General features: G+C 38.2%; 1 protein-coding gene across 1 annotated transcript in view; it reads left to right on the top strand.

Moving 5' to 3' along the window:
- The window catches only part of LOC134797364 (protein lozenge-like), a 72,074-nt gene that overhangs the window by 4,895 nt on the left and 39,278 nt on the right, over positions 1–27,901 (top strand). Inside the window, exons 3-4 of the mRNA XM_063769586.1 lie at positions 17,380–17,493; positions 23,272–23,439. Of these exons, the coding sequence (XP_063625656.1) occupies positions 17,380–17,493; positions 23,272–23,439 (282 nt within the window). The remainder of the gene's footprint in view (positions 1–17,379; positions 17,494–23,271; positions 23,440–27,901) is intronic.

The following is a 27,901-nucleotide window of genomic DNA, read 5'->3' on the forward strand; positions in this document are numbered from 1 at the left end:
AAAAAAGGTTTTTTGAAAATTACCAACTCATTTTAAAAATACGAACAAACAATGTACCTCTACCTACTCTGGATGACGACAGAGATTGTATGAAGTTCACTGGTTCAGTAAAGTTAGAATTTTTAAGATGTCCGAATATATTACTAAAGAGTTCCTCCTATCAACATTATATTAAAAATATATTGGAAAAAATCTTGCTTTAATCCCTGCATCGGACCGTATCCGTGTTTGTCAAAACGACTTTATCTGTATGGATATGGTGGTCGTTCTTGTCTACGTGACAGCGTGATAAAACAGTATCCGTCACTTTCAATCGCGCTCTGTTAAAAAGGTGACGGATATTTCGTCACGTAGATAAAGCCATCCATAATAGGCCTGCTGGATAGAACCTGAGAATTGGCATCGTTTCACGATCAGATTCCTTTCCCACTTTCACCCCGATAGTCCCCGGATCGTGCGAGTACTCGTACATATTTTAATTTCCAAACCGCACATAAACGACGTTCGCACTTTACTGTTCTATTGTGTTGCGCCCAAGCACCTTTTCTAATACAAATGTGCATATCTGTATCTGAAAACACGTTCGATTTTATACCTTATTGTGTTAGGACAAGGTATATTTTAAATGAGCTTTCGGATTTAGTTGCTGCGCATATTATTATGCTCAGAGATATATTATGGCCCCCATGCGCTGGAGTAGTAAAACGAGATCATTCCGTCTTCACTGAATATCATGAACAGCAACAACTTGAAGGCTATATATGAGTATACGTATGTACCTACATAGGTACAGCCTAACATCATGCTATTGTAATGTAAGCAACTTCGCGTAAAAAGTCACAATCCATATTGCATCTTTAGAATACATAAGATTTCCGCCTAGTCCTATGGCAGAGGGGAAAACTTGAATAACAAAAACACAATAAAAACAAAAAAGGTCCCAAGACCGTCTAATTATTTTTGACGTAATATTATAGGTACAAATTATACAAATAAGTAATCGGAGTAGATGGGTCCCGGTTACGTAAATCTATTCAGTGGAACAGGATTGAAGACTTAATAGTATTGCTCGGATCAGTTGACTGAACTAAACGCATGCCTTTATGCTTAAACGCGTTTTAACTTGATAAGGTATCTGTGCAAAAAAAGGGATTTGTCGTGTTGACTGAACTAAACATCGGTTATTCCATCTCTTTCAAGAGAACACATTAGGGAAGGTCTCTTAACACATTCACTGCCAAAAACACGTAATTATGTGTGTTCATTTTGTACTGGAAACTGGGTGTCCGGCACCGAAACTGATAACAGCATTTTTGCGTAGCAGCACGAGATCTGGTAGCGGCCCTCAGTGCCCCATTTAAAAAATCCAGCCTGTATAAGTATACAGATCTAGCTGTTACCATGTTCGATGTTCGTCAATACCCTCATACCCTGGGCCACCGAATCGAGACTAACCTGTCCGAACCCATCTCATCACATTACCGACGCAGTGTTTTGATAATCACGTCACAACCGATGACAACTGCTATCCGATTACATATTTGGACACCAATATTATTAGATCGAATCCATAAAAACTGTCAGTGATTAAACAAGTAACGAAGCGGTTTGAAAGGGTCATCCTGAACTGGTTTGAAGCAATGATGTGATTAATGAACGGAACTTGTAATGAAGTGGAAGTGCGTCGATATGATTGGACACCGAATTTTGGTGTTGAGAAGGTCATGTCCGACAGCGTTATGTGGAAAGATTTGTGATCGTTGCAGCTCAGATTTCGGAATTTATAGATGGTTTATATATAATTATGTTCTGTAGTTATAGTTTTGTTTTTTACTTAACGTAAAGTTAACTTCACATACGTTAAAAATTTGGGAAACTCTTATTGTTAATAAATTAAATCACTTGATTGCATTAACACCAAACCAATGTGGCTTTACTAGGGGCGTGGGAACTATTGATGCGATCCACTCCATCAAAATGCTTTTGGTCGTTTCTCAAAAAGTTGGCACCGCCAGGTTAACGTTAACGTTTTTCAAAAATTTTGCATTTTCGCTTTTTTTTTTATTGGGATCGTTAAAAGGCAACTTTAACTATTAGAAAATGTGGAAGGGAAGCAATTCCTTCAATTAGTTTAGGAGATATAGGCGTTTGAAATTCAGGTTAATGATATCAAGGACAGGTGAACGATATTTTGTCTCCAGGTTATCGATAGTAGAAGCAGGTTATCGAGAAATAAGTACAAATTCCAATGAAAATATTGACAGGTTATCGAGAGGCGTCATTAACCTGTGTCCGTTGCCGTTAACCTGGTTTCTTGTCATCGTTCACCTGTAATGAGTGTCATCCACCTGTCCACCACATCATTTTCAATGCCTTCTAAAAATAATCGAAAAATGTGTCATCTTCTGTAAGAAGGGACCTTATTGTCCACCATGATGATTAAAATTTTGGATCCCACCTCTCCTTCGATTCGATTCCCAATTTAACAACAAGTTTCTGTGAATAAGTAAATTCAATTTTACTGTCTATTCACCCTCGCAGTACCTAGTGGAACTCAGGTTTGGTGCAACATAGGTACATGCAGTTTTGGTCATCCAACTCGTCTTGGTGAGCACTTGGGAGAGCAGAACTCAAGATAGAGCTGATGCTGGACCATCGCAGTACCTAGTGGAACTCAGGTTTGATGCAACATAGACACACGCTGTTTTGGTCATTCGACACGTCTTCATGAGGACTTGGGAGGGCAGTACCCAAGATAGAGCTGATGCTGAACCCTCGCAGTACCTAGTGGAACTCAGGTTTGGTGCAACATAGACACACGCTGTTTTGGTCATTCGACACGTCTTGATGAGGACTTGGGAGGGCAGTACCCAAGATACAGCTGATGCTGAACCCTCGCAGCACCTAGTGGAACTCAGGTTTGGTGCAACATAGACACACGCTGTTTTGGTCATTCGACACGTTTTGATGAGGACTTGGGAGGGCAGTACCCAAGATCGAGCTGATGCTGAACCCTCGCAGCACCTAGTGGAACTCAGGTTTGGTGCAACATAGACACACGCTGTTTCGGTCATCCAACACGTCTTGATGAGCACTTGGAAGAGCAGTACCCAAGATAGAGCTGATGCTGAACCCTCGCAGTACCTAGTGGAACTCAGGTTTGGTGCAACATAGACACACGCTGTTTTGGTCATTCGACACGTCTTGATGAGGACTTGGGAGGGCAGTACCCAAGATACAGCTGATGCTGAACCCTCGCAGCACCTAGTGGAACTCAGGTTTGGTTCAACATAGACACACGCTGTTTTGGTCATTTGACACGTTTTGATGAGGACTTGGGAGGGCAGTACCCAAGATCGAGCTGATGCTGAACCCTCGCAGCACCTAGTGGAACTCAGGTTTGGTGCAACATAGACACACGCTGTTTCGGTCATCCAACACGTCTTGATGAGCACTTGGAAGAGCAGTACCCAAGATAGAGCTGATGCTGAACCCTCGCAGTACCTAGTGGAACTCAGGTTTGGTGCAACATAGACACACGCTGTTTTGGTCATTCGACACGTCTTGATGAGGACTTGGGAGGGCAGTACCCAAGATACAGCTGATGCTGAACCCTCGCAGCACCTAGTGGAACTCAGGTTTGGTGCAACATAGACACACGCTGTTTTGGTCATTCGACACGTTTTGATGAGGACTTGGGAGGGCAGTACCCAAGATAGAGCTGATGCTGAACCCTCGCAGCACCTAGTGGAACTCAGGTTTGGTGCAACATAGACACACACTGTTTTGGTCATCCAACACGTCTTGATGAGCACTTGAGAGAGCAGTACCCCAGATGTCTTGATATAATATGCATATATTTTGGTTGGTACTACGTACGTCTGTGATGGGCTTAACACCTCTCTTTTGGCTCATATCGGGCCGTGCTGATCAAAGATTCCGTAGACACCGTACCACAGAATAAAATAAGAGCACTATGCACAGAAGGTTCACTCTAACAAAACGCGTCTAGTACGAGAGAGATACAATGAGCGCAAGCGCGTGCAGGCGTCCGTTCCGTACCAGTGCGCGGCAATTACTACTGCTAGGCTAGACACCAAGATTGGTTTGGGCCGCATGTACTTGCAGCGACGTACGAAATGGACGAGTGAGCGACGCCGGATCGTGCATACATTCATTATTATTTGCGCGGGCGTCTCAATCACACTAATAAGTACATATAGGTTCGGACAACTCTGAGCGAAATGAACGTGCGAATTATAATAAGTGTAAATTGTAGGTAACACTAAATGATATGGCGGCAGCGGTGGACAGTAAGTCGCGAAAACAATAACCCAGCGACCGACGAATCATAAGGTGAATAAAGTAGGTATCAATTGTTATTTTCTTTTGAATCTTTTTACTGAGGTGTACCAATAAAGATCATTCTATCTGTCTATCACGAACCTCGCCACTGAACGGTAACACGAGCGGGGATGGCGGCGGCGTGCGGTGCGGGGGGGACTTGAACACGAAAACTCGTATGGGGCAGAGCTCCTCTGTTTAGCTCATGACATTAAACTAAATTCTAGGCCCTGAAGAGCCTTCTTTTTAAAAGCTATGTTGTTTAAATACCTGACCTACTCACATCCGCCAGGCGCATCATATAAAGACTTTATGTGGTTAGTATTAATTATTAGTGTCTACGGAACGCAATATCCAGCACGGCTCGACATGTTCATGCCAGTTTTTTCATTCATATTGAACAGGAAAGGGGACGACGGCTTCTCCATATTAACGTAGTTCCGGCCGGCCGGTAATCCGGCCCGCGCCAGAAAGGTATGTAAGTACCTTATGGAAATAAATTTAATAATAACTTAATAACTAACTACAAAACATCAATTACATTGGAGTATATTTTTTTATGAATTGAAAATAAAAATTATACATTAAACGCCACAAATATAATAAGTTCCTCCCCTCGTCATAATAATCTTAAAAAATAACAATAATTTGTATGTAAAGAAAGGTACCTTGTGGTTAAGTTATGATGTATCAGGATGATCAGTATGCTATACAATTCTCTACCAAACTTTAGCTCTTTTTGGGAATTTTCCATCACTCCGCCATAAGGTACCTTTTTTGCTAAACTTTGAGACGACATTACTAGGCTTATATAACTTATAACATTATTTTTTAATAGAAAAAAACCGATTTCTCAACCGAACCGGGTCAAGGTCTGAGGGGCTACCGCCAAAACCGAAATTCGCAAATTGCGGGGATCTTTCTCTTTTACTCCAATGAAGGCGTAATTAGAGTGACAGAGAAAAATACCCGCAATTTGCAAACTTCGATTTTCGCGGTTATAGCCCTGGGTCCGGGTCCGAGTCCGAGTCCGGGTCCGGGTCCAACACCAGGTCCAGGACCAGGTCTAGGTCTAGGTCCTGATCCAAGTCCAGGTCCGGGTTCAGGTTCAGATAAGAGCCGGGATCCAGGTCCAGGTCCGACTCCGGGTTTGAGTCCAGCTTCGGGTCCGAGTCACAGTCCGGGTCCGAGTCCGGGTCCGAGTCCGGGTCCGAGTCCGGGTCCGAGTCCGGGTCCGAGTCCGGGTCCGAGTCCGGGTCCGAGTCCGGGTCCGAGTCCGGACCCGAGTCTGAGACCGGGTCCCAGCCCCATTCCCAATCCAAGTCCAAATCTAAATCGCCAAACGTGTACTATGCGTCGTTGAAGAGATCTGTTCTGATTATCATCAGCAGTTCCACTTCATCAAATGCGACAGTTTTTAATGAAAATGCTTGATTTTCTGATGAAAATCCAAAAGTCACAATACGCATGCCTTTAAGATTTGAGGAGTTCCCTCGATTCCTCATGGATCCCATCATCGTAACTCGAGATTGACAAAAATGTGGCTCAAAAACTTAATTTGCTTAACAAACATAACGAAGAGGACAAATCGCCAAACGTGAACTATGCGTCGTTGAAGAGTTCCGTTCTGATCTTCATCAGCAGTTCCACTTCATCAAATGCGACAGTTTTTAATGAAAATGCTTGATTTTCTGATGAAAATCCAAAAGTCACAATACGCATGCCTTTAAGATTTGAGGAGTTCCCTCGATTCCTCATGGATCCCATCATCGTAACTCGAGATTGACAAAAATGTGGCTCAAAAACTTAATTTGCTTAACAAACATAACGAAGAGGACAAATCGCCAAACGTGAACTATGCGTCGTTGAAGAGTTCCGTTCTGATCTTCATCAGCAGTTCCACTTCATCAAATGTCACTTTTGTGAATGTATATGCTTGATTTGTAAATAAGAACACAAAAATCACTATATGTATGCCTTTAAGAGTTGAGGAGTTCCCTCGATTCTTCATGGATCCCATCATCAGAACTGGGTTTTGACAAAAACGGGACCAATCTGTATCGGGACCAATGAGCATGTATTCACCTTTTTACAAATCATTTTAATATATGTCTATAACTAAAAACCCTCATAAGGTACCTTTTCCCGTGGGACGTCACAAATCTAGTTTGAGTATATGTAACGTGGATTTTAAATAGTTATCGATCACCTGTCATATGGCAAGTGAATGACGCTTCATTCACCTGCCATTGCATCATTCACCTGCCTTTTTTGGACAGGTTAACGAGACTTAAGACAAAAGTACACAAATTTCAATAATATGCAGCTTTAACAGACAGGATAGTTTTTATTCCTAAATTAACACACAAAAGCGATATAACCGCTATATAATTATATAATTACGAGTATTAGTTGTGGTATCAGTGACATTAACCTGCCGCAAAATCTCAGCCACCTGGCAGTTTTAGCCAGGTGGACGATATGCAGGTGATGGAGAAAATGGCAGTTATATCGCGAATACACAAAATGTATTAGCTTGATGAACTCCATACTTAGGCATATAAAACTAAACTATTGTTTACGTTACATATCGTGATAGTAATGCGATAGGTTACATAATTAGCAAGATATCGACTCCAGGATAAAGAGTACTTACCCATTACAAACTCCAATTTCCGATACTTTGTGGTTTGTGTTTTATTTGCGAAGCAAAATAACCACGTCTTCGTCCTACCAGGTGATAGCTGATGAGTGACGGCTTCGGCTCGTGCAGAGTGAGACGTGAAAGGTGCGATGGGGGTTATACAATCATCGTGAACGTGACGCGCCAGGTGACTGTCAAGAATTGCCTTGGACAAACTTTGAAGCCGAATAACTTAAAATATAAGTATAATATTATTATGCGATAGCAATACTTTAAAAGTTAAGGATATATGTTAATAAAATACGGTAATAACGTTAAATTAAGTTAATCATTTGTGTGGTTTTCATAGCTCGGAACATCAGTACCTCGCGTTGGGACACGGCAGGTTAACGGATAAACGTAGTTACAATATTTTTTTTCTTAATCAATATTTATTAAATCTTTTTCAAAGTATTAGGCCTCTGTGTAAAAAGTCTCTCTAAATATGTGTTAAAATTTTATATATAAAAATTATACATAATGAAAAAAAAGTTCTAACATAAACCTATTTACAGGTGGCGGTGCCAACTTTTTGAGAAACGACCTTTTACAGAAGTACAAAACTCTCAAAAAAGATCTACATCTCAGCTTTATTGACCTGGAAAAAGCATTTGATCGTATACCGAGAGACCTGATATGGGCAGCACTGAGAGCACATTTTGTACCTGAACAGTACATTGATCTAATAAAAGATATGTACCACAACGTTACCACAAGAGTGCGCAGCCCCGCAGGCTTGAGCGAAGCTTTCCAGGTTAAGGTAGGAGTGCACCAGGGTTCAACCATGAGTCCACTTTTGTTCAATACGGTCATGAACTTTGTGAGCGAAGATCTGCAGCGACCAGCTCCTTGGTCATTATTATACGCTGATGACATAGTGCTCGTGTCAGAGACCTTTGATGACCTACAAGATCAGTTGTCCCAGTGCAGTGGTGCAACCGGCTCGAAAGTAAGGGAATCAGAATAAGCCGCAAGAAAACCGAGTACATGTGCTGCAATCTCTCTGGCTCGCCTGTGGATAGACCATCACCTCTAGTAGATAATATCCCGATCAATAAAGTTACCAAATTCAAATACCTTGGATCGATAATAACAAGTGACTTGAACACCAAAGCAGACATAGAAAACAGGATCCAGGCAGGTTGGCAAAAATGGAGAGCGTTAACAGGGGTGCTGTGTGATGCTCGAATGCCAATCCAAGTAAAAGGTAACGTCTACAAAAGAGCTGTACGTCCGGCGCTTCTGTATGGAGCAGAATGCTGGCCAATGCGTAAGGAGGAAGAGCACGCAATGCACTGCACAGAAATGCGCATGCTCAGATGGGCAGGAGGAGTGACGCTGATGGACCGGGTCCGGAATAATCATATCCGTGGAACGTTCAAGGTTGCACCTATTGCCGAAAAAATGTGCGAGAGCCGACTGCGCTGGTTTGGCCACGTAATGCGAAGAGACGACCACCACATGACTAAGAGAGCCCTAAATGACATACCCGAAAATAGGAGGGGCAGAGGCCGCCCCCCTACGACATGGATGAGCACAGTGTCGAAAGATTTGAGGACGATAGGCGCAAGCCCTGACATGACGCAAAATAGAGAAGAATGGCGCAAAATGATACGGAGAGCCGACCCCAAACCCTAGGATATGGGATAAAGGCTAAGATGATGATGATGAGTTATAGTTTTGTTTTTTACTACACCAACAAGCCTAAACTAAACATACCAACTTAGAAAAACGTACATCGACTACAAATGTAAACGATATTCCTATGAAAAAGTCAAGTAAATAAGAATAGTGAAATAAGTTTTTCACTTCTCATGCTCAAAAAGTGCACCTTTATGTCGTGCGTAGACGACATAAAATCGCATTTTATGCTCTAGAGCATAAAGTAAAATCATCTATTACGACCCTTATTGACTTAGCAATAAAGTCCAAATTCTGCCATACAAACTGCCAGCCCTGCCGGCGCGCCCCCGACCGGCGCTCTCCCGATCGGCGTGCCCCGCGCCTCCGACCGGCCCAAGAACAATTTTCTTTAGTCTTAAATAAATACGTTAAAATAACCTAAAATATTTGATTTTTTGTATATTTTCCTCGCAATCGAAGTGAAAAGCAGAGTGTACAACAAGGGCATAAATGTCCATTTTTAGCCTCGTCTACTATTTTGGTCTTCGCTTCGCTCAGACCAAAAAATTGCCTCGGGTAAAAATGGGTCACTTTATGCCCTTGTTGTACAATCTACTATAATCAGTTTAATGTTTATATAAACAAAAACAAAACAACAACAATAACACGGTTCTAGAAACAAAAGAGTTTTTTTAAGAATGATGTTTAAATGTAATGTTATGCAGGAATTTGCTTGCAAATTAATTAAGATGACATTATGTACAAATAACTTTTTAGATATTGCCTTCCAAGACTAACTTAATATGATGCACTATGTAATACAACTATTTTATACAAAATTTAACTTTATCACGATTTAATCAAAGCCGAAAATTAAATAACGTTTATGTGTAGGTATATGAATGTCTTCCGTTTAAAATTAATTATTTATTTAATGAAATATTAATTGGACAGGGGCAAAACAAGTTGCACAATTTGAGATGCAATTTTAAAAATATCAGCCTAATGGAAAGAGATGTCTTGGACGTTAATTACACATCGCTAGCAGCACGCAACGCGATTTTTAAATCTATGTATAGCCAATAAATACCATGTCCCAAAGGTACTTTTTAACTTTAAAGGGGCCCACAGATTACCAGTTCGCCGGACGATATCAGCCTGTCAGTTAAACGCAAAAGGTGACAATTCCGAACAACTGACAGGCTGATATCGTCCGGCGAACTAGTATTCTTTAGGCCCCTTAAAACAAATCTAACTCTTACAAGTATTACTTATTCAAATCATCTTTGCAAGGGTGACAGTCTAAAGAAGAAATGAGAGCTTGTATCCATAGAAAATATTTTCTAAATAATTCTGGCCTTTTTTACATTTCAAATGCGCCTTCCCAAATGTTATAATTAACACGTAACGTAATAGAATAGAAATAGAAAATAATTTTAATATCGAATTTCCCTTTACTATATATTCGAAGACTAAATAGTGGCATTAACCCTTTACCAGGCGAAGGGATATATTCCTCCCACATCTTATATCGGTTACCGTAGTCAGGTTTTAACTCCAAACTTCCTACAAAATATTTTGTCAATCCCTAAAAATAGTATTTTATGATCTTCATTCACAACACGCTTCTAAATCGCGTAATATATCTTTGGCAGCCATTTAAATTCACTTGAACTCTAATTTCAGTAAACTACGGAGAAATTCGAACACTTTCCTTAATTTCTATGAAACAGAAGTACATAACTAGGTCGAACAATTTTTTGATATTTTGTAGATTTTGAGTGTTGAAAGGTAATGTAATCGTAAACATTGCTAAATATTCATGCATTATTGTGGATGACCAGAATTAGGATGTGGGTTGACGTTATCCCATGGCCTTATTAGAGTTTAACTGTGCGGGAGCTATTCTTCCCATGGCCCGGTAAATTGTCTTGTCATGTCATAAAAACTCACGTACCTAAGTAATAAAACTGTTTTTGTGTACAACCTAGAGCGATTCAGTGATTGATATGTTTCGTAGTAGATTTGGAGTTAAACCTTGACTATGATAATCGATATAAGATGTGAAGAATATAATAAGACAAAATCGAGTATGACAGTTAAATACTTAGACAGGCGATGGGATAATCGTAACCTACATTTTTATTTCTGGTTTAAAGGAACATCTCTGACTTTCGTAAATACATTTTTTACAAGGCGTTTCCTTCATACGTACTGTATACGGTATATACAGTACGTATGAAGACACGCTAGTTCTCCTAGGCCTGGTAAAGGGTTAAATAAGAACAGAACACATAAACACAACTAGAAATAAAAAAACCGGACATGTGCGAGTCGGACCCGCCCACCGAGGGTTCCGTACTTTTTAGTATTTGTTGTTATAGCGGCAACATAAATACTTACATCAGCTGTGAAAATTTCAACTGTCTAGCTATCACGGTCCATGAGATACAGCCTGGTGACAGACAGTGGAGTCTTTGTAATAGTGGGTCCCTTTGGGTACGTAACCCTAAAAACAACAGTTGATTAAATTATCTAACTGCAACTCAAGTCCAAGTAAGATATAAGTCCAAACGAGATGAAGCCATCTCGGTACAAATTGAAGCAACATTAGGAGCGAGCCGTAAATGGCATGACCAGAATGTGACCAAATCATTTTGTGTAGCGGTCATCAAGGTGTTACGCTTGTCATCGTACATTGTACAGTCGCCATCAGATATATCGGAGCGGCCAAGGTGCTCACAAATATCTGAACACGCCTCTATTGTCAAGGCGTTAGAGCGCGTGTTCAGATATTGTGAACACCTTGGCCGCTCCGATATATCTGATGGCGACTGTACGTTTTATTTTAACTCTGTAGACTATTAGAAAAGTTAACTTTCTTGTTAAATATTAGTGACAATACTCAAAAATGTGGGAATAACTACTTAAATATACCATTGAAAATGTAGTTCTTGGAACCCCGCCTTCTCGAACTAGGCATAGCAACACATACTGAATATAGGTACCTACCTAGTACTTATCACTTATTGTTAGACTATGACTTGTAAATATTACGGAACTAAACCTATTATAGTAAATAATCAAACGCATTCATGTACACACAAGTATTATGTAGCAATATTAGCATCATTTTGATGTTCTTCTTATACAGAGTAACAAATTTGTCGACCAATCATTATTTTTATGCGCCTAGTCCAGCTAGTATAATGTAATGACGTTGTATTTTGAAATAAAGACATTAGCTGCCGAAGCTTAGCAAATGTAACTTCATCGGCCGTAACATTTCGAATTTTAACACATCAGAAACCGTTATGGTTTAAGATCCCACATATATGGTCGACCTTCACCAATACGTCTGACGGATGAAACTTATATTTTATGAAAGAAAATATGTTCCAGAACATAAATAAATAGGGTTGCCTAAAGAAATATGGCCAAGGCTATCTTTAAAAAATGTATGTAAAAAATTTTTTTTCATCAAATTTCACCGATTTGTCTGACGAACGAAATAAGTTTCAATGGAAAGCATACAACTTGTACAACATAAATCAACTAGGTTGCCTATCTTTTTCCGGTCACTATTATGTGGTTGCCGTGTTTAAAGAGGTGATTTTACATCGATAATTGCACTCATCTGTCTGACGCTTGAATTATACACCAAAATAATGGTAATTTTATTGCAAATACAGTAGAGTCCGGTTATAACGACGCCCAAGGGACCGCTGATATTACGTCGTACTAACCAGACGTCGTACAAAGCGAACTGCCAATTTTAATATATTTTTTTAATCAAAATAATTACATAATTTTGTATTCATTAATACTTATGCGATAATCAAAGAAAAAAAACATTTCTTTTAAAATATTTATTTACGTTAGTATTACGACACCTTGTCTTAAATGGAGAGACTTGTGTGTTTAGAAGAAGCCACTTTTCAAGGTACCTACGCGTACTCACTCGTCATCCGCAAATTACTCGAATCCCGTAAAATATAATATCGTAATTCTTGGGGATCTAATCAAGATAACGTTGTTTTATCACACAGTTCCTATGGCCACCTCCTGTGTCCATCATCAGATCAGCTCGAAGGTACTTACCTACCAAAATATGTAATGCATTGTCACCCAACTTACATAATTATGTATGTTATGTTTAAGCTCAATTGAATAATGGGAATTGGGTTTTATTTAGTTTGCAAAATTACGAAAAGTCACATGACTATTTCATCTTGCTCCGTATAGGCAAAAGGGGGAGCGGAGTTGGGTGCGCGGGACGGAGTAAGCTTCTTACCAACAATTTATTTGTAAAAACTACGTCGCTCGTCGTTGTAACCGGACTTGACGGACGGATTTTGAGTCAATTTCCGTCGTTAAAAGCGATCGGTCGTTATAAGCGGAGTCGTAATAAACGGTTGTACTTTCATAGTAGCTTGTACTAAAACCAAACAAGTGCCTATACTTTCGTCGCTATAAGCGGTTGGTTGTTATATGCGGAGTCGTACTAACCGGACTCTACTGTACAATGGTATAGGGTTGCCTGCAAAAATCACAAATAATAAAATGAATAGTTTAGGAAATAATCGCCTCGAAAGAAACAAACTGTATGTAAGGTTTTTTTTTTCATGTCAACCCTATAGTGTTGGATGTCGTTGGATAGGTCTTTCAAAATGAATAGGGATTTTAGAAGAACATTTTTTGATAAAGTGAATGTTTTTGGAAATAATCGCTTCGAAAGAAACAAAATGTGTGTGACAATTTTTTATCGTTTCGACCTTGTAGTGTAATGTGTCGTTGGATAGGCCATTCAAAATAAGTAGGGGTCATTAAAAAACATTTTTTGATAAAGTGAATCATTTCGGAAATAATCGTTTAGAAAGAAAAAAAAGATTTTCCTTCTAACTTTTAAACCATCGGTCCAAAAAATATGAAAAAATCATGAAAATGATCAGTCAAGCCGTTTCTGAGTTATCGCTAAAAGTCTTCCCTTCTTATTTTATTTAAAAACCTGGCAACCCTTATTTGTGACCGGATTTTCGCAGGCAACCCTATACCATTGTATTTGCAATAAAATTACCATCATTTTGATGTATAATTCAAGCGTTAGACAGATGAGTGCAATTATCGATATAAAATCACCTCTTTAAACACGGTAACCACATAATAGTGACCGGAAAAAGATAGGCAACCTAGTTTATTTATGTTGCACAAGTTGTATACTTTGCATTGAAACTTATTTCGTTCGTCAGACAAATCGGTGGAATTGGCGAAAAAAAATTTTTATCAAACATTTATTAAAAATAGCCTTAACCATAATTTCTTTAGGCAACCCTATTTATTTATGTTCTGGAACATATTTTCTTTCATATTTTCATAGTTTCATCCGTCAGACAGATTGGTGAAGGTCGACCATATCTGGGATGTCCTACTATTATGTGACCATTTTTTCAATAATTATTTAATGGATTTTTTTGGTCACAGTAATAATAATCAGATAAGCTAAAAAGATGTTCACTGGAGCACATAAGCCTCTCGCAATTATCGCTAGCGCCATAAATTTCTCGTCTCGGCCGTCTCGCAGATTATCGATCAATCTAATATATCGCAGAATAAAAAGCGATAAGTATCTAAGTACATTAGAAGAATACGTTCTCAAGATAATATAGGTAACTTTACACATATATTAGAGAAAGGGACAAACTCTTTGTCGTCGCACCCATTCGCCCGTCTAGGGCTTATAACATTTTATGTTTATGCTCATTGGCCGTCAACATTACTGCATTGAGATGCCATGATCCTACAGTGACAAACTACTCTTGCTGAAACTCGCTTTCCATTGACGCTGCGACACCTTCTTCACAATACAAGCGTCTAATCAAAGCAGCAATAAGTATGAAACTGCGAAGATTTTTTCCTGAAAAGCGCATCGTAGTAGCGGGTTGCAAAGAGACGAAACGTAGTGCGTCTTCACTCACAAATGTCACTCAGGATTTACGCCCGATCGTAAATCAAGATGGCTGCCATCCCCCCTCCTTTCGCCTACCCACCTGCGCCTGGGCAGAATAATTGAATATTTCACGCATCTCTCTCAACACCTTCAACATCGGTCGTTGGAATACAATGTTATATTTTATGGCTCCGCGCACATTGTGTTAGGTCCTAAACTGTTGATGAGTGATCACGCGAAATGCATTAAGTTTAATGGCGATTTTAAAAGCAATATTTCACATCGTTCGGCACGCCTTTAGCGACTTATATTTTATGATGATTTGTTTCCTTATTTAATGCAGTGCGGCTTGATTTTGTAACGTGCCTTTGAAATCTGCGACATGGATATTGAGACCTCAAAATAACCATCACTAAATCGAAAAACTCTAAAATTTTATAGATATCACCAATGACTCCAATTTGAGACCGACATATCTAATTCCTATTTAGTGGTTTTTCTATCATTTGCACCAGATTATCCTATGCTTATCGAATACACATATACATAATATAATAGTTATGTATATTGTGTAAGCATCATATTACACTGATGTAGTTCAGAATACAAATGAAGTGTGAAATCGAGGTGTGATAAAATTACTGACATGTAACGACTTGTCGACTACAATAATTGTGAACATGAACATAAACCACCACATGAGATACGCCCACAGTAACTAGGTCAACTTAATTTCATTTGGTAGGTAGACACAGTTGATTTTATTTAATTACCTATAGTTGTTACCTAATATGGCAAACCTAAGGTAAGCAACTACTGTTTAAAAACAAACTAAAACCTTACCTGCCTCTCTATCACTGTTGCATATTCGAGCGATAGGGCCAGATAACACAATTCGATTTTCGCGGTAGGCCGACAGATTTTTTTATCTATTTATGTTTTTATCTCAATTCACAATTGTGGTCGGTCGGGACAACTCTGCAATCGAAAACTATAATTAATATTACCTTATATTCCCGGGCTAACTTACCGAAAACTACTACCTAGTCCTACATAATCTAAAAAAAATACATATGTTTAACTTTTTGTTTAACTGCCGTATTTTTTTATTTTTGACTAGTTTTCAAAGCGATCGCGTTATGGTCAGATGGTGCTCTATGTCCTGTGCTGTGCAGTGTACTTCATACTACAAACCAAGCAGGAATTTTCAACAATGATAGGAATGTATGAACGTATCGAAACTACCTCAGGAGCTCCGTTTTGATCGTACCTTCCAACTACAAATTACCAACATTCTAAACAGCGCTCGAAACCAGGTGAAATCAATCATTTAAACATAGAGTGCGCTACACCCGAATTATCTGCATTAGACATGTTAATCCACTCATTTTAACTGTAATTTTATTCCGTATTTATCGGGGCATTCATTACTGCTGACCGCAAATCGGGCGCCCAAAAAGCTCGCTATTTTCCCTGAACGCTACGCAATAGTTTCGGCACAGTGATACTGTTCTAGTCAGTATCGACTTCATCATCTATCAGTCCATCCATCTTATCAATGTTGTGTTTCTGTGCACACGTGACAGCCTTCCGAAATAGACCGTTTCTAAGACCCATATAGGCCATAGAGATATGAATCGATCGTTAGAATTTATTATCGGATTTATTATCCAAAAAAATAGGATTATGATCTTTCCGACTCACCGGTATCGTTTTGTCAACTTGATATATTTATGCTTATAATAGATTTTAAAAGCTTATAAGTTGGTTCCTGTGTCCGCCGTCCGGGTATCTGTTTCTAGTTAAATCTAGGAACTATAGGAAGATCTTGCCTGGCTTTTGATCATCTGAATGGACTAATTGTAAAAGCGCTAAAATATTTTACTTGAAAATCAAGAGATTAAAAAAAAGATATACATATAAAAGTATAGTATATTCTTTGTAGCTACCTAGCTGGTAACTGTACATATGTATAAGGTTCAGGAACTGGACTGAAACAAATGACTACTGTAAGAGCTTCATCTACCGTGACTCCCGTACGCGCAGCGCTCAGAAAAGACTAATTTCATTCAGCCAAACACGCCAACACATTTGGCAGGTAAATAATTAACAAACTCATGTAAATATGCGTTTTCTATTTTATCAACTGTGTCCAATTATTTCGATAAAATTGTGGCGACAATAATATCTACTTCAATGTGTGCTGCCGTGATTGCTGGTTTGCGTAATAACATTGCAACAGTAAATAGGTTGTCATTTGATTTAAATAATAATTAACTGTTACCTCAATATATTTATAACTTTCTGATAGCATAGTGCATACAACATTTGACTCGGATGTACCTACTAAAATATTAAGTCGCCCAACTAGGGTAAGTTAGTGAGTAAATAAATATTCTTTACTGTGCACCATACAGTTAATAAAAATACATAGAAAATGAAATACAGTTAAAAGCTACCAAAAATATGGTCCAAATTTAAATAAAATAAATAACTATTACATAATTGAAGACGCAGTTCTAAGGCAAAATATATTCATAAATAAAAGAGAAAACTCATACAAAATCGAAAAGAACATTGATATTGATTACCTATTACCTATTGAACTTTTGGACCATGTTGTATTAGTATGGGACCATAGATGTGTGGCTTTACGGGACTGTATACTTGTATAGTTATGAAATTTTCTTCAGGTAAATCAGTTCAGTACCAGTGAAGTCTGTGGGGTCTAGGATTCAGAAAAATATGTATTTTAAATTAATAGTGTTTTTTTTTGTTAAAGGGAAGAGTTTCTCGTTGACCATCACGGTATCGACGTCACCGCCGCAAGTAGCAACATACCAAAAAGCCATAAAAGTCACCGTCGACGGACCGAGGGAGCCTCGATCTAAAACTAGTAAGTTTATGTTTTATGTAGATTTAACAATAACATTAGATATAACAATAATTCCTGAGGATATTACGTTATAAATTAGAGATGCCCCGAATAGTGGTTTTGGCCGAATAGTAGGCAACAATCGGCCAAATACCGAATATTCGGCAAAATGGCCGAATAGGCCGAATACCGAATAGTTGCCGAATATTCGTGGCATCTCTATTATAAATTCAAGAGAGGTGAAATGTATAGACTTCTTAACTTTTATTAATCATGAGATCTATAGAATCATGAAACGTATTAAAACAACAAATTATATGTAATCATCCCGAGGGCTTTTAATCTTAAATTTATTGAAAGCTAACTCGATCATCATAAGTGGTATATTGCAATAATCTATAAATACTAAATAAAATATCACGGGGTAATGTCATATGTATAGAATGCATAGAATAAGCGACAAAATCTAATCTCGTGCTTTTACAACGAATTCTAAGACGAAGACACAGGTTTTGCTTAGTTTAAAACGAAATCCAATCTAAGACTCTGAATCAATCCTTTGCGCTCATCGCACAAATATTTGTCATTTCCGTGGATTAGCTTTCGGGAACCCGGGGGCAGCTAGGCAATTAATTATACTCATAATCATGACCCACTAAACAACTATGTTAACCGCGCTGTATGACTTTGGTGCGTAACAAATTAAGACCCTAAACGAATAAGAAATATCTAATGAATACAGCCGTATTCGAACAATGAGATACGTCAAATATTAGATATTGAAACGATATCGATCGTATATGTCAGTGTCAAACAAGTGTCAAAAGTGACGTTACTTCAAACAAAAATGTCGCTTTTGACACTAGTTTTTGACCAAAATAGATGTTCAAACGTTATAAGATGCTCAGGTGTCAGGAAGCTCAAACTCAAAGAGACTATCTTTGCATGATCGCTTAACGGAAACTCCATTTAAATTCAACTGCCCCCATTTAAATAAATATGGATAGAAAAAGCTAAATTCTTACCTAATTATCCCTGCCCATCCAAAATAAAATTGATCATAATTTGATAGCACACGTCACGACACAACCCGGGGGCCAATTTGTTATTCGTCGCTGACAAAAACCGCACACGGCGCGTAAACAATTAAAATATATTGTCATTTCTATTATTATCGTTAAATTTTCATACGATATTGCAGTAGGTATACTGGCTACATATTCTCACTGAAGCGAGTCAAACATTTAAACAAACCGGTATAACTAGGACTCAAGTTTCGTAACAAACATACGTAGTCGGACTGCGCACTTATACCGGTATAGTTGAGCTTTTGTTTCAGTAAATGATAAGAATGTATGCGCGGTCGCGTTATCAAGGCTTGTAGATAACATGTTTTCTTCCCACGGGACTCTGTGATAAGCAAATTTGTGACGAAGGCCATCGTTGTGACGTTTCCCAGTTTATTTTTGTTACGATATTTTTACGCGAACCCACGCGATCTGTGATTTGCGAGTTTTTTCCTGGTTTGCCCATTAGAGTAGGCGTTAATATTTCAGTAATTTCAGACTTACAAGTACAGATCGAACTAATAAGTAACATACATTAGTACGGACTATTTAGGATTTATCGAGATTGTCCTGTTGAAAATAAATACAATTTCACCAAAAGTATATTGATTCTTGGAAAATACTTCTTGGGTTTTTTAAGTTTCACGATAAATTGATGTTCTAATCAGTCGAAGTCGCATAATACTTGAGGCAAGGAATGATAATGAATTATTGCCGGCCGGCTCCAGCTCTTGCGAATAAGTTAACTTCAAAAACTAATGTGTTTTTTAATTGCAATCTAAGGATTCCGCTGATTTACAACATAACAATAACAACAATAAGTAGATACAACTTGCATCTTCTGCCCTATAAAACACCGATATTTCTGACTGTCAAACGTAATTTTAAAGACACTTCTGGTGGTCGAATATACCTGCGAACTAATTAATATCGGAAAGTGTCGTCTTCCTGTGTCCGCTTTGCTTGCGAGGTTGCCCGAGTCCAGAGAGAACAGTCCCTCCACTAGATACAGAGGCGTAGGTACATTTTAAGTTTTTAATGGTTACATATCGGAATAGTTTTTTATCGTAAAACATACAATCATATATACTTACTTAAGTAAGTAAGACCCACTTGCACCATCCCACTAACCCGCGGTTAAGCGGTTAAACCGATAACCCAGTGTCAAATTGTACTGGTAACCATAGTAACTCCAGGTTTAACCGGTTAACCTGGGTTAGTGGAATGGTGCAAGTGGCGTTAAGTATATTCCAAGATACCTTAAAGTTTTCGCTGTTAAATCTCACAATGATTATGCAAATGCCAAATGACAATGGGAAAGCATACCGACACCTGTATTCGGCAGATGGAAGCTACATACTGACAACACTGACACTGACAATGATGCAAAATTGTCATTTTCCTTTAATCATACGAGTTTACGATATAGTCAAAAGAGTCCAATGTTTATAAATAGTAACAGGTTAAATTTAGCAATTATTTAAAGCCAAGATTTATTACATCAAGCGCTTCCGCTACCCTCCCTGACCATTGCATTGCGTACACGCACGCAAAACTAAGGACTCTCAAAAGACTATCGACAAAATTGGCTGTCAGGCAAAAAAAACACGTTACGCCATATGGAGCAGCAGAGCGCCGTCGGCACAATAGTGGAATTATCCTGTAATAAGTCCAGCTCACGCACGCCGCAACTGCTCCCGGCTTTGAAAGCGAATTCGATCGTCAAAGGTGTAATAAATTTTAAAGTACCAAAATTTTGCGAGAAAGTAACAGAGAAAAGAAGGCAGATTACTGAGTAAGAAGATGAAATGTCAACAGCAGTCGAGATGGGAAAAGGCCTTAGCAGTATTCGATTTTTAGACCTCTGAACGGTCCTGACATTTCAATACTAGCGAAAAACGCGGCCAGAAACCTAGTGGTCAACCTTAAAATAAACAAAAAAATCTTAAATGCTCTGAACTGAATTCGACAAAGAGTTACGTCACCACTGAACCACTACGGAGTTGATTTTGTCGCATTTTCGACATGCAACTACATAAGTGACTCAGTAGCGATTCAATCGCTTAATCATCAAAGAAATTATTTAAAAAAATCAAAATATATTTACCTATTTCAAGAAATACAGAAATAACAATAAAAGCAGTACGGTGATCCCTACACTAGGTCCCATTCCCTTACATATCTACATAGGAGTCCTCCTATGAATACGAATTAAAAAATCATTTTATGTAATAGAGATTTAGCTCCAATGAAATAAATCTAGATTCCCTTTTCGAAATTAAAATCAGATCGTAATACAGTTTCATATTTGAATCGTAATAGTGGGTACAGACACATTCCTGAGCTTATACAATCACACCCCTTAATTAAAAACAAACGACAATCGCATGAACAAAAAAAAGGAAGCTTCAAACACCAATCAAAGTGCGGGATCTCCCTACACTAAACGAATGAATGGACAAAAGGTACTTAGCGAATAAGCCCCAAACTCGAGCGAACAAGAAAGGAAGATTTGTGCAATGGACTTAAAAGTTTGACTAAATAGACTTAATTTGGAGTGGAGGTGCCCTGGTAAGCCGCTTCGGGCGGGCTAATTGTGTTGGCCGTTGCGACATCGAGATAATATCGACTGTCGATAAAATTAAACTTAAATTTATAGAGAACTAATTGAAAGTCAAATTTAAACTTCTAAGTTTCCATCCCCAAATGAGGGGGGACTTAAATCTTCGCGAGGCAGAGGTGTAGGGTTGGAGCCGGTGTAGCTTTATTTGACGTGCATAAGCGCGTTGTAATATGCCTACTTGAATAATAAAATATATTTATCATTTAACCTCTAGTGTATTATGATATGAGGCATATACTGACAAACAAGCCCATGCATGAAGTTTTTGCAACGACATTATATACCTAGTTATTTGATGCAGGATATAATATAATTAAATACAAACTAACTATATTTGTTCCCCACGAATCAAAATTAGCCAAGACAAATGCAATTATGGTTTGTCAAATTAAAGATTCATATTCAATGGAACGGGACCTCGTTTTAGGCTTCTGGGCGGCTAATGATAGACTTTATAACCACCAGACTAGTTTTTGTTTACTGTGAACTTGTAGCGTATACTTGTAAACTTACGCTACCTGCATACAGTAAATTAGACAGTATTTCTTGTGTAAACAATTGTATTAATTATGAAAAATATATATTATCGATAATTTCGTAGCAAAGACGAGACAAGTTGAGACAACACTATTGTAGGTTTAAATTATGTATGTTAGTAGTCAAACAATGTTCATTACTAGTTAGTTGCTGAAATAGGTATTATGACAAAAGCGTAACAAAATTTTAAATACATACACATAATTAGTAAATAACAAATATATTAAATTACTTAATTTCCTTAAACCAATTCTATGTATTACAGCTACATATCCGTTGGAAATTTAGTGTAGCAATAACAGGTCCAAATTATCACTTCCTCTACCTACTCCCTTTTACTGAATATGTAAATAGAGTGTGTTCATTTAGGTCAAGTTATTTTCTAAACATTACAATTTGCCTTTATGCTTTTGCTTTGCTAAGGTTTTTAATGGGTTTTTGCTAAGGTTTTTTATTTCATATTGACATAGACATTTATTGGACATGATACCATGAAAAATGGAGTGATAACAATCTTAAACCAACCGCTCAATGTTTTCGTTCAAGCTTACTTCCAAAGCTATCGACCTATCGATAGGTTTAGGGATGTCCAATTAAGGATTGGTTTTACTCTACTTACACATGATTCCATTTAAATAATATTTATATTTTGAAGAATCTACCGTTTAATTAAAAAAAAAACATCATGCAGTTAATAAAAAGCCTATTAAATTGCATTGTGTAAATTTGTAATCTAATTATTTGCATTTTTTGCCCCAAAAGGTCTTAGTAATTGGCACGATGTGGCTCATCTTCTAACAGCGGCCGGTGGGCAATTTCGGGGGAATAATAGAAAAAAATCTATTGTCCCTAATAAGGTGATTGACACGAGGTTTGCCGGCATGCGGATATAATGCCCTTGTAATTTGGGTTGCATGCGTAAAGGGCGAGTTTTGAAGGTTTAATTTTTGCCATTTATTATTTAACTACTCAGATCCGGAACGCAAAGGAATAGCGGGTGGTTTTTGGAACGTTTAATAAATATCAAATATTCAACTGTTATCTAGGCAGTATTATGCGGTGTAACTTATTTTATTACAAATATAATCATAAAACAAAATGTTGTACTTAACTAATTAAAATGGTAAATAATGGTAAAAAGGTAACGTCATTTTTTTTTACAATCTAAAAATTATGTTCAATTGTTCATGGAAGAATAAATTACTAATACAAATTATGAATAGGTATCATTTTTGCCTGAAGTCATTTTGGATTTATTTACTTATCAATGAATCACAGTAATTCAAGAACTCCCTTGTTCTTCTCTTCTTCTTCTGCCTAGCCTTAGTCCCATCATTTGGGGTCGAGAACTCCCTTGTTGACTTAAGATAATATTTTTTCACTTAAATATTATTCTTTTTTAAATTGTGTAAAAACCTCTTAATCTATACAAATTTAATGGGTGTTTAACTGTAAATAAAGAACTTATTATTTTTATATATGTCTATTATTTTTTAATAATGTTGTGATTCAAGATCTCGATACTATTTTGTATTACCTACAATACAATCTTAACAAAATCATTATTTCCAGGTACAAACGTATCACCGCACCAAATCCGGAGCATAGGCTTCCACAGACAGTTCCTAGACACGTCACTTCCCATCCGTGACATGGAGTACAAGAGTTCGGCGAGGAGCCTTCGGTCCTTGTCGCACGAGGAGAGAGAGTACAAGACCAATGCCAACCTTCCTGTTGGAGGTAAGTCATATCCAGAGTATAGGCTTGCACAGACAGTTCCTACGTCACTTCCCATCCGTGACATGGAGTACAAGAGAGCGAGGAGCCCGCGGTCCTTGTCGCACGAGGAGAGAGAGTACAAGACCAATGCCAACCTGCCTGTTGGAGGTAAGTCATATCCAGAGTATAGGCTTGCACAGACAGTTCCTACGTCACTTCCCATCCGTGACATGGAGTACAAGAGAGCGAGGAGCCTGCGGTCCTTGTCGCACGAGGAGAGAGAGTACAAGACCAATGCCGACCTGCCTGTTGGAGGTAAGTCATATCCAGAGTATAGGCTTGCACAGACAGTTCCTACGTCACTTCCCATCCGTGACATGGAGTACAAGAGAGCGAGGAGCCTGCGGTCCTTGTCGCACGAGGAGAGAGAGTACAAGACCAATGCCCACCTGCCTGTTGGAGGTAAGTCATATCCAGAGTATAGGCTTGCACAGACAGTTCCTACGTCACTTCCCATCCGTGACATGGAGTACAAGAGAGCGAGTAGCCTGCGGTCCTTGTCGCACGAGGAGAGAGAGTACAAGACCAATGCCAACCTGCCTGTTGGAGGTAAGTCATATCCAGAGTATAGGCTTGCACAGACAGTTCCTACGTCACTTCCCATCCGTGACATGGAGTACAAGAGAGCGAGGAGCCTGCGGTCCTTGTCGCACGAGGAGAGAGAGTACAAGACCAATGCCAACCTGCCTGTTGGAGGTAAGTCATATCCAGAGTATAGGCTTGCACAGACAGTTCCTACGTCACTTCCCATCCGTGACATGGAGTACAAGAGAGCGAGGAGCCTGCGGTCCTTGTCGCACGAGGAGAGAGAGTACAAGACCAATGCCAACCTGCCTGTTGGAGGTAAGTCATATCCAGAGTATAGGCTTGCACAGACAGTTCCTACGTCACTTCCCATCCGCGACATGGAGTACAAGAGAGCGAGGAGCCTGCGGTCCTTGTCGCACGAGGAGAGAGAGTACAAGACCAATGCCCACCTGCCTGTTGGGGGTAAGTCATTTCACTCATTTCACTAAAAGCTACCACATTGTCAGTATCAGCTGTTAACTAAGGCCCACTTGCACCATTCCACCAACCCGGGGTTAACCGGTTAAACCTGAAGTTACTATGGTTACCAGTACAATTTCACACTGGGTTACACGCTTAAACCGCTGAACCCCGGGTTAGTGGGATGGTGCAAGTGGGCCTAATTGTATCAAGTAAATACGCCTGCGAGTGCGAGCGATATTTACTACAAATTTGGATATTAAAGGAAAAATGTTCAGCGCTTTGGGCAAGACTCCAACATGCGACCGTTCAGAACATCATACCCGGAAAAAAAAACACCTGTGTCTAACCAAGTATAGTATAATTAGATTGAGTCATTTAAAAACATTTCACCAATATTCCCTTTAAGTGAATTGAGGAATTCGTATTGGCCGTAATTTGCCCATAAAATCCAATTAAAATTTAATTTAACCTTCTACTATTGTTAACTGCACATATATTGCGTTTTACTAACGTCCTTATCATACACGACGACACGTGTATGTCGTGGACATACAAGCAAATTACCCATATAAGTAAATACCTATTCGAGTTTACATAATTGGCAATTAACAAGGGTCTTTAGAGACGCACCAAAGACATAATATGATGCCTGCAGTATGCCTGTGGCAATAGTTTCATAAAAAAGTTCAAACTTTGACCTTGACATGTTTCAAATAATATAATGTTTGATTTATGAATTTTAAGATATTATTAAGACTAAGATTCATAAGATTTAATATTTCTTTGATGGTTAAAATGTTTTATTTTCTTCTACTAAGGTGTGCAAGAAAGAGTATCTGTATAATATTGTATCTTGCTCTACACATAGATATAACAAAAATTTGTAGTCCGTAAAAAAAGAGGCAGATACTTCAAAATAAAATAAAATAAATCATTCAGTTTCCTGTCCACTCAACTGTCATCTTGCAAAAAAGTTAGTTAATCTAAGAACTATTCTGGGCAAAATTGGTAGGCAGATAACTAATTTTCTTGGCGTAATTATATCGTAAATAACTGTAAAGTGTCCAGAAGCTGCGCTCGCGCTTGTCACACTCGAAGTTTGAAAACAGTGGAACACAGAGGCATTCTTTTTATAAATAATTGCAATTGGTACTTTAAACACGTAGTAATTGACACGTAGTAACATCATTATTATTTTGAATATAAAGTAGGTTTTTTTTTTCTTTAGACATGTTTCTTCAAGTGCTGGTGTCAAACGATAATTATTTGAATTCATTGCTTAGCAATATTATATAGTTCTGCAAAAATTTTAACTGCTTCATGACCATGAACGACAACTCTTCTTAGGTACATACAGTTTTGGTTTTGAAGGCCGCTAAATTATAGTTCAGATCAGATTACAAAAAAGTTTAGTTACTTATATCAAGAGAAGCACATATGTATATGTTAAGAATCAACCGTGCAAAAAATAACAACCATGCTAAAACGTGTATATAGTCTTATGTGCATAGGTACCTACTTTAGTCTGTGTACTGTGGCTGCATAATATACCTATACATACTTTATTTGAGGATTAATACTTCCATACTTGTTACTGACATTTAAAACGTAAAATAACATCGATTTAATGTACATCATCATCATCATCATTCTAGCCTTCAGTCGCCCACTGCTGAGCATAGGCCTCTCTTCGTGTACGCCACTTATCCCGGTCCTGGGCTAGTCTCATCCAAAAGTGCCCCGCGATTTTCCGAATGTCATCCACCCAACGAGCTAACGGACGTAGAGATGGGTAGTGAGTAAATACTCACGGGTATTTACCGAGTAAATACTCAGTATTTACTCAATATACCCGTATTTACTCGTTTATACCCAAATTGGTGGGTATAAACTATTTAGAGTGCTGAAAGGGGCATATAAATTTGAAATATAGGTATATTTTGTAAGCCGCTACTGGATTAAGTACTCAAAATAGTAAGAAATGTATTTTTAAGAGGGGCACTCCATACATGTAACTAATTGTCACAAAAAAAAAATTCAGAAACGACCAACGTGTTGCACATCATTAAATGGGTCTTTAAAAATAACTGGAATGTTTCTAAGAACATTTTTGGTGAATTGAATATTTTGGGAAAAAAAACCGTTTTGAAAGGCCAAAATAATGTTTATCTCTCTATAACTTTAGAACCAAAGTTCAGAAAAAATATAAAAACATATCGGGAGATTAGCCGTATAATAGAGTACAAAAAACAATATTTTGAACATCATCGGTTGGGCCATTTTTGAGTTATCTTTAAAAAACCCTCAATAAAAGGTCGCAAGTGCCGCGTAAACACGCACTTTTGCGCGACATGCAGTTATCTAGAACATCGATAGAATTTAAGTACCATATTTTTAAAGTAAATACCTTCTTATTTAAAACAAAATTGTTAACTATGCATTATCACAATTTGCCTCTCACTAATAATTACCTTTTTTTTCTAAATTAAGCGTTCTATATGCTTTTTATTTTATAGATATTGTTAATATACGTTAGCACTCTTCAATAAAAGACAATTTCGTTCTTAAATCTCCCTTTTTGAATATTTTATAAGCAATCGTTTTTACCCACCTAAATGAGTAAATACGGGTATTTATCGGGTGCTTTGAGTAAATACCGAGTAAATACTCAGTATTTACTCACCCCTACCCATCTCTAAACGGACGCCAGGCGCTTCTTTCATCCGAAAGCGGCCACCAATCCGTCAACATTTTGGTCCACCTGCCATCACTCTGCCTAACAACATGTCCCGCCCAACTCCATTTAAGCTTGGAGACGACGTCACCCACGTCTCGCACCTTGGTGCGGCGTCGGATTTCGACATTCCTCACTCGGTCTTGCAGTTTAATGCCGAGCATGGTGCGGTTTAATGTACAGATAAAAAAAAGAAAAACAATGTAAACTTTGTTTACTTATCTAAATAAAATATCCTGTCAAGTATTATTCCTAATCTGTGTACTGTGACTGCGTTAAATGTATTAATGCCGCTCGCTCATTACACTCACAATCACGAGCTCTAACTGACTGCCGGCTTATTTGCCGCCGAGACGAGCTGCGTCTGCGCACGGATCTAACAGACATTCTCTAATAAAAATGGGATTTTGTATACATAATATCTTCAAATCACATAGTTTTAATAAGTTACTCTTTTTAAGTAACAGTGGCTAAGAGTGTAATTTATTTCAGATATTTATTTTACTGTTTTTATTCATTTGACCCATTAATTGCATGCATGTCTTTATTTGTAAATATTTTTTTATCGACTTAGTAAGACGTGGTTACTCATTCTGTCATTCTGATATGTACAATTTCACAAACAGGTAGGTTACGAAAGCTTATCTGGAATATTACAGACTTTTGAAAAACTTGTTTGTTGAAAATCAATACCTTAAT

This window comes from Cydia splendana, chromosome 15 (assembly GCF_910591565.1).
Source record: "Cydia splendana chromosome 15, ilCydSple1.2, whole genome shotgun sequence".
NCBI lineage: Eukaryota > Metazoa > Arthropoda > Insecta > Lepidoptera > Tortricidae > Cydia > Cydia splendana.